Source organism: Alosa alosa, chromosome 24 (genome assembly GCF_017589495.1).
Source record: "Alosa alosa isolate M-15738 ecotype Scorff River chromosome 24, AALO_Geno_1.1, whole genome shotgun sequence".
Taxonomy (NCBI): Eukaryota; Metazoa; Chordata; class Actinopteri; order Clupeiformes; family Clupeidae; genus Alosa; species Alosa alosa.
Window position 1 is genome coordinate 8382768 of NC_063212.1, and position 8367 is coordinate 8391134.

Below are 8367 nucleotides of genomic sequence, written 5' to 3' on the forward strand. Positions count from 1 at the left end.
CCGTTATGATTCAACCCTGTTGATGTCAAATCTGCACGTATAGTATGAAGGATGCTGTTACAACTACTTTCAACTTGTGTGAAAATGTGTCTGTTGCAGGGGCCTGGGAGTTCCTTGGTGTCACAGTCATAATAATGAAGTTCACACAATGTCTGCTGCTTATTGAGGTGACCTCTATGGAATGTCTGCAGATAGTTGGAGTGTTTGGAATGCTCAATGGTGTTTTAAGCCCCCAACGTCGTCTTCCAGGCAGTGCTGCCACCGTCGACTTAAAGGCACCTAATCCTAACCCTAACTATAACCCTATCCTTCACCCATGCCTAACCCTAGCGCCTTCCAGGCAGCGCTGCCTTGAAGACAATGTTGGGGGTTTAAAACACCAAGAAACCTTTGAAATGGGTGCAAATCAGGCCAAGTGTGCCTCTATTTGCTGTACCAGTTGCATCCATCTGAACTCTGAACAAGGCTATTTATGGAAAAAATCTTCAGTCATTCCACTTCCCAATGACATTCCGCTTATGTTTTCCACGGAGGTTTGGTCAAAGGGGCACACTGCAGACTCCCATTTCTCTCCGGTTATGTAAACTGTTTTTTTTTTTTTTTTCCTACACAAAATCTTAGTCATTCTTGCTGCTGTGAATAATGGTCTTTGATGAAGCAAAGGGCCATGCCTGTTTGGAAAGTCAGACACCGTTCGACTGCACTGGAAATTTATTCCGTTGCCTTTACATGTGTATCCGGCACATTGATTCTTTAGATCAACAACAGCTTGAAATGATTTAGAGAGCATTTCATAACATCGTTCCCATAAAGACAAATCTGAGAAATAGATTTTTTTTTTTTTTTTTTTTTTTTAAGTTGCACAGATGGGAACAACAATAAAAAGGAGGAGGCTCGTGAGTGGGCCTTTCTTGAAATGTGACCAATAGTCACATTACAAAACCACAACAGTGCTTCGGGGAGGGCCGATGAACTCCTCCACAGCGAGGGAGAGACGGTAGACGAGTGTAAGAAGCCCGTCCACATCTGGTCTCTCGGTAGATGAGCTTGGCATGGCCACTGTCTCCTCATGGGGCAGAGCTGAAATGGGTTCAACAACACAAGCCATGTCTCCTTGATTTACTGCACACATGCAGTAACCACACAGACACTAAATAGAATTGTGAGAGTACTGACTGTTTGAGGAATAAAGTCTTTGTGGAATTCTCATTAAGAAATACTTCTACACCGTCTCAAGAATCACTTTTAAAAATGTAGTTTCTGGATTTAAGGAGATTTTCTGGAATTTACCACAGTAAAGTAACTAGCCCTGTTGCTGTTTCTCTGAACCAAAGGAGGAGGATTACAAACGAAACGCACTAAAACTGCTGGCATGTTTCCCCAAGGGGAAGCTCCAGCTCGGCATGTGGAATGAAGCTGCATGCCTCTGGAAGGCTGTTAGATGTGTCAGTGTTTTCTTTCGGTTATTCACTTCTTTTTTCCCCCTTCTTCTCCCCCCGTTAAGCGATGCCTTGTGCTGCCTACGGTCCACGCGCTAGCCCTCTCGGGGGAGAACACATGCTGGCGACATCAACCCCTCAGAGCCGAGTGGTTTCCTTCTCGAGGCTTGACCTTCGGGTGAGCACACGAGGGCCAACGCCGCTCCTCGCCCTCCTCGCCATCGCCTGAAAATCCGTTACTATTTGCATGTGCGTCTTCGAGTGGTTGAAAAGAAAAAAAAAAAAAAAAACGGCTGACATTAAAATGTCACCCTGAAAGTTGTGTCATTTTGTCACCTTTTGCCTTCGAGGGTGTTGTTCCGCGAGAACAGACGTGTGTGTGTGTGTGTGTAGACGTGTGAATAGCCCCTGTTGCACTTTGACGTGCGGCCAGTTACGGCAGTGGTGTGGGCAGCGGATGGTGGGTGGAATGGCGGTCTGGCTAATGAGAGGACGGCATGCGCTCAGAGGGAGAGAGGGGCGCTTTGATGAGCCTCTCAGCAGCCCCATCCTCTCTCCTCCTCCCACCTTCTAGAACAGTCTGCCTCCAGAGGACCTAACCAGTTCCTAGTTATGGGAGCAGGGATGAATAGAGGTCTCTTTTTCTCTTCTCGTTTTTTTTTTTGCTCTCTCTCTCTCTTTCTCTCTCTATCACCCAGTGGTGGCCACAGTCCCAGAGCACAGTGGAGTCCTTTGACCACAAGCCTAGAGGTCATGAGTAGGGAGAGGGAGAGAGAGTTAGAGAGAGAGAGAGAGAGAGAGAGAGAGAGAACAACGGAGAGTGAGTGACAATGCCTTCACTCTTTCACTTCACTAACTATTTCCTCTACACTCTCATCACAGCCATGTAACGTTTCACCTCCTTTCTATTTGGGAGCAAGAGAGGAGAAGTACCCCTTTAACAAAAAAAGAGCAAAATTATTATTTATTTATTTTACGGTTTGCGGTTCCGCATTTATTTGTGTTTTTTCTTGCTTGCCTCAGCATTCTCCTTCTGGTGAGGGGGACTTTTTTTTGTTGAGAACTTTCCTTTTCGTCCTACTTGCGGTCCAGTGGCGGCTATAACCACTAGTACCCCTCTCTTCCCTACTGGGGGAGTGTGGCGGGAGGCCTTTGCTCATATAAAACTGTCTGATGTTCTTCAGTGAAGGTAAATGGCAGTGCTAATTAATGAGGCTACAGGGCTCTCCCCCCTTGTCAACAGAGATATGAGGGCTTCTTGTTTTATGGTGTCTGGGGCTGGCACACACCATGTCTCTTCCGACATAATGAAGTATTTTATCCGCGTGCGAGCTAATGCTTCACAGCTGTGTGTGTGTGTGTGTGTGTGTGTGTGTGTGTGTGTGTGTGTGTGTGTGTGTGTGTGTGTGTCTAAAAGAATGATTCAGCTGAACTATGAGTCTGTCTCAATCGCCACAAACACTCCCTCTGAGAGGACTACTGCAGAACTAAACAGAGATTTGACAGCGGAGCTGATAAGGCTCAGTGTACTCTGCTGTGTGTGTGTTTTGTATTCATGCAGAGTACAGCTTGTCAGCATTGCTTTAAGGAGGTCAAAGTTCATCACTGCAGCTATTCTATTCAGTGGAAAAAGAGGTAGAACCAGGGGAATGAAGTTCAAGAACCTTCACTACACTTGACTGTCTCGCACCATTTTGGTAATCTGTGCGTGCTGCTGGTCATTTCATTCTGGGTTCATGAGCGGTCAGTGACCTCACCTGCACTTGCTACAGCATCATGATGAGGTCGTCATCGTCGTCACTCTCGCCCAGGCAGGAGGAGGACGAGGGCTTGGAGAAGGTGAGCGGCGGCCGGGAGCTCTTCGCTGGGGGGCCCGAGGGCGGCGGAAGGGGAGCTACGGTCGCCCGCGCTCGAGCCTGCTGAGACTGACGCCCGTGAGACTGCAGAGAGGGAAGAGAGAGAGAGAGAGAGAGAGAGAGAGAGAAAGAAAGATCATGTTAGAGACTCGTATGAGAGATATAGAAGCAGGCAGAAGAGGTAAACTGGGGTCAAACAAAAGAAGAACCAATGAAAGGACAGAAACTGCTGATGGGAAACCGAAACAGTGACGGAGAGAAACTGGAAGTGTCGTCCACATTCCTGCTGTGCATGGAGGAATGCCGGGCGGCCGGCCGGCCGTCGGGAGTCCTAGTGTCACACACCCTCGGGCCGCAGAGGACAGGATGATGACAGACGGCGCATGCCGCGGCCTCCGCAGGCTGATAGCCACAACATTGTCTTTCCGCTTACACAACAGCCTACGAAATCTGTGTCACAGTGTGACGTGTGTGCAACATTCCAATTACGCCATATCAAACACGGCCTATCCAAAGCATGGGAGCATTTCACTCAATAGTCGAAGTAAAAATAACATGGGACTACTTCACTCAGTGGTCAAAATAGTAGGCAGACACAACAGGGTCACAGTGGTACGCTTGAGTCATATAGTTTGGCGTTAAAACTGGGCCAGACCAGACATAATAAACAGCTTTGCATGTGACTACTCTTGTGCTGGTCAGTAAATATTTTGGCTAGATCAGCAGTGTGTGTGTGCGCGCTTTCACATTCTGATTCTATACCTAATAGAAAATGGAGGCTAATGTTACAAGCATTAGTGTGTGTCTGTGTGTATGTTTGTTTGTGTGTGTGTGTGTGTGTGTGTGTGGGTGTGTGTGTGTGTGTGTGTGTGTGTGTGTGTGTGCGTGCGTGTGCGGGTGCGAGTGTTTGAGCGTGTGTTTGAGCGTGCGTTTGTGTGTGTGTGTGTGTGCTACAGCATGCGTGGGTGTTGAGCAACTGCCGCAGAAGCTGGTTTCATTCTTCGCTGTCACAGGCCAAACTTCCCTATTCTACATCTACATACCGTACACAGACTGTCTATAAACTGTACACACACACACACACACACACACACACACACAGACAGACACCCATAAGGAAAAGAAAAGCATACACAGACAGACAGATAGACAGACACACCTGCAATGAAAACACACACACACACACACACACACACACACACACACACACACCTGCTCTCATTCACTGTTCCCTGCACAGCCAAACCGCGCCATTCGGCCTTTCTGCAGTTCAAGTCTGCATTCCAGTCACGTCTGTCCACACAAATGCTTAAACACAAACAGAGTCCCAGCAGCACTCCCTTCCCTACCCACCGCTCCACTCTGCTCCGCTCCGACTGAAAGGGCCCTTTAGAGGGCAGCCCCGTGGAGAGAGAGAGAGGAGAGAGAGAGAGAGAGAGAGAGAGGAGAGAGAGATAGAGGAGAGAGAGAGAGAGAGAGAAAGAGAGAGAGGGCTGAGGTGGGGTGCTGCCGCTGAAGGTCCACAAGGGGCTGCCTGACCTGCCGGGCCATGGAGCCCTCTGGTGGTCGTACTGGCGGCTCCCTGCACTGGCTCTGCCCGCCGGGGCTCACCCCAGCACCGTGGCCCCGGGAGTGGGTCAGGGTCTGGGTCTGGGCCTGGGCCTGCCTGCGGTAGGGGTGGGCCGGTCGCGAGGCCAGGCTGCGCATCCTCAGGTGCGGGTAGAGGTTGGTGCCCAGGCACAAGGGGTTGAAGACGGGGTCCTCTTCTAGCGACTGCAGGGAGTTCTGAGGAAGTGGGGGTAGACACAGAAACTGTGTTTAAGCCATGTACAGTAATATAATTTCCTCTCATGCACAGGTACACATGAGAGTTTATTGTAATGATTGAAGAGGAAGAAGCACCCCTATGAACCTGCCTCTGGGGTTGACATCCTATTATACAAGACCAAGCCTCTAGGCTTCCTTAAGTCAAAGTTAGAACCTCTTAAGCCCTTACCCTGCAGTAGCTGCTTTCATTTAAAGGAGGTTCAGTTTAAGGAACAGGTCTTGTAAGAGGGTTTGAAGGCAGACCTACAGCGCAGTGTGTGTGTGTGTGTGTGTATGTGTGTGTGTGTGTGTGTGTGTGTGTGTGTTTGTGTGTTGTGTGTGTGTGTTTGTGTGTGTGTGTGTGTGTGTGTGTGTGTTTTTGTGTGTGTGTGAATGTTTGTGTGTGTGTGTGTGTGTGTTGTGTGTGTTTGTGTGTGTGTGTGTCTCTGCATGTGTGTGTGTGTGTGTGTGTGTTTTTGTGTTTGTGTGTGTGTGTGTGTGTGTGTGTGTGTGTGTGTTTGGTATGTGCATTTCAAAGCACATCCTATGCACATCCTATGCAGCGTGGCACGTTTTTAAACGCAATGATCTGACCATCGTAATAAATATCTTTCATTGGTTGTAAGAGTGTGTTTCCATGGTGACAATATTTGAACAAACTCCTACAGCTGATAAAAACAGATAGAATTTCACAAAATGAGTAATTTTTTTTTATGTTTTGTGGGAAGTTAACCCTTTTCTTTTACCTTTTCACAACCTTTATGTCCTGCAAATGTAATAATTATTGCGTTTGTGGTAACAGTTATTACGTTTGCAGGAAACTATTATTAGTGGAGCTGTTAAGCTTTGCATAAGCTTTGACGTGGAGAAATTCTTAGTTTGAGAATCAGATTTTAGAATCAGTTCAGTTAGTAAGTTTCCTTTGGAACTGGTTTTAAAAACAGGACATGTTTTTTGTTGATGTTTTTATTTATCATGTTGCTATTATTAGGGGTGTTACCTTGACCTACTCCATGATGTTGACCTCTAAGAGTGATTTTAATGTTATAAATGAGCTTCACATGCCTGGAAACATGGAAAAGCATGTTTGGTTTACATTTCTATCACATTTAGATCCAAAGATACACCCATTTTTAATTTAGTGCATGTAAATTTCATATCACAGAGGTCAATGACCTCTAGCTGACCTCAAAGGTCAAACTGGTTAAATCAAATGTTATGTCATCAAAAACAAACCCTGAAAGTTTCATGCTTTTGTCATTTTGTGCACAATTTTTATGCTTAATAGCTCCACTATATGTTTTTGGTATCATTATATTTAAAAAGTGCAACATTTCTGCATTGGTGGCTTATTACATTGGTGGCGAGCTATTATGTTGGTGGTTGCACACACAGACACGCACACGCACACACACACCTTCATCTTCTGTACTTGTCTTTATCAGCTGATGAGACAGAGACGCTTCAGGGAGCTGATGGGGACGGAGAGCAGAGGAAATGACACGAGAGGGGAACAGGAAGTTCAAACACCTCCTTTGTCCCTCCTGACCAGTGAAAAGGCACTTAGCCCTAACATGAAAGGCAATTCGGACTGATGATACACGAGCTACGTTTCCAAGCCACGGTGGCCGGCAGGCATGTTACACGCCAGTGAAAAGGTCTCGGATGGCCCGGCGCGATGTGTGAACTCGACTGACGCAGGCATTAAAGTTCAGGCCCCTTGTGATTAATGAGGTTGATGCTGGGGTGAGAGATGTGGTTAACAAAAGGGGACAGGAACAAAGGCGTGCTGATTGATTAACAAATGCAAACCTGTTGCTGGGGTAATTTCAGATGGAAAAAAGGTCACGGTTGGGTGGTGGGAGCAGACGCAAACCGAGCTTTGAGCTCAGCGCGTGTGTGTGTGTGTGTGTGTGTGTGTGTGTGTGTGTGTGTGTGTGTGTGTGTGTGTGTGCACGTCATAGAGAGAAATGATAAACTTATAATGCGTATATGTGTGTGAGAGAAATGAATGGAAAACTGATGCATGCACATGATAAAGAGCCTAAATGCTGATAGTGGTCTGTGTGGGTGTGAGAATGTCAGACTGAGATACAGTACGTGACAACCCTGTCCTTGGTCAGCACGTATTTCTGGGTCAGGTCCTTGATAAGTGACTGCGTGGGGTGTGAATCTCTCATGTAAAAGACGATACGATTCACATCTAGATACATGGACACGATTCGATACAAGAAAAGATACATGTTCATAAAAAACGATTCAGTACAATTCGATGCGATACGATTCGATGCAATTCGATGCAGTTGAAGAATGGAAAGCATTCTGAAAGATTTTTTATCATTTGCTTAAGGTGCACAATATTTTTATATTATCAATTATCATTGTCATGTCAATTAGGCAAAAACAAATGTGTGAATATGATTATCTAAACTGAGGTTTGTATCATATACTGTATTGAAATGAAAAAAGAATAGTCTACATTTCAGTCAAACACAACAACCAAATACATTTTTATAGACTTTATAGATTTATAGAGTTATATCTGATTGTTTTCAAGGAGCTGTAGCCTATTGTTGAGGTAAGACAATACCGAAATAAAATAAAACAGTGCTTAAGACAATCTTGGCCTTTTCTCATATAGCCTAGCCTACAAGAATAAAATAGGCCTACATAGCAATGAACTGGGCCTATTTTGTTCCAAGTCTGAGTGAATATGAACAAAATAATAATAATTTGTGCATAGTTTTAGCAGCAAGGGCCAAATTATTCTTTAACATTAAGGAAATCCCTTCATCAAACGTAAGGCTACTCTACAGACTATCATTGCCGTTTAGGAATGCTACAGTAAGTGTTTAATTTCGCGCTGGATTTTGGTCAAACAAACGACCGACGCGCTTAAGTTGCAGTAGATGTATGGGTAAAGAAGTCCTTTGACAACTTTGGGCAATAAATTTAGCCCAAAATGAACTGCATTACCCACAAATCCGTGCCACGTGTAGTTTCAAAACCGGAAGTGGGATGAACGCGCTGCTTGCAACGTAAAGGAGAGTCTGAGCGAGCAGAAAAGGTTGTGAACCGATTCGTAACATGTAAATCGATATAACGACCGGTTCATTTCAGTTTTATTCCGATACGAGGCTTCACGTATCGATGTAGCCGTATCTTACACGTTAAAAACGTATCGGTTAATCTTTACACCCCTAGACCCCAGGGTATGAATCTATGACCATTTAACATTTAGATGGCCTTTAGTTGATAGACTATCC

The 8367-nt window shown here is 45.7% G+C and overlaps 1 protein-coding gene across 1 annotated transcript in view; it reads right to left on the reverse strand.

Moving 5' to 3' along the window:
- Positions 1 to 723: 723 nt before the first annotated feature.
- LOC125289611 (meiosis 1 associated protein) overlaps positions 724 to 8367 on the reverse strand; it is a 33276-nt gene continuing 25632 nt past the window's right edge. The window contains exons 9-11 of the mRNA XM_048236559.1: positions 4835 to 5080; positions 3197 to 3379; positions 724 to 1080 (exon numbers count right to left, since the gene is read on the reverse strand). Of these exons, the coding sequence (XP_048092516.1) occupies positions 3206 to 3379; positions 4835 to 5080 (420 nt within the window). The 3' untranslated portion in view covers positions 724 to 1080; positions 3197 to 3205. The remainder of the gene's footprint in view (positions 1081 to 3196; positions 3380 to 4834; positions 5081 to 8367) is intronic.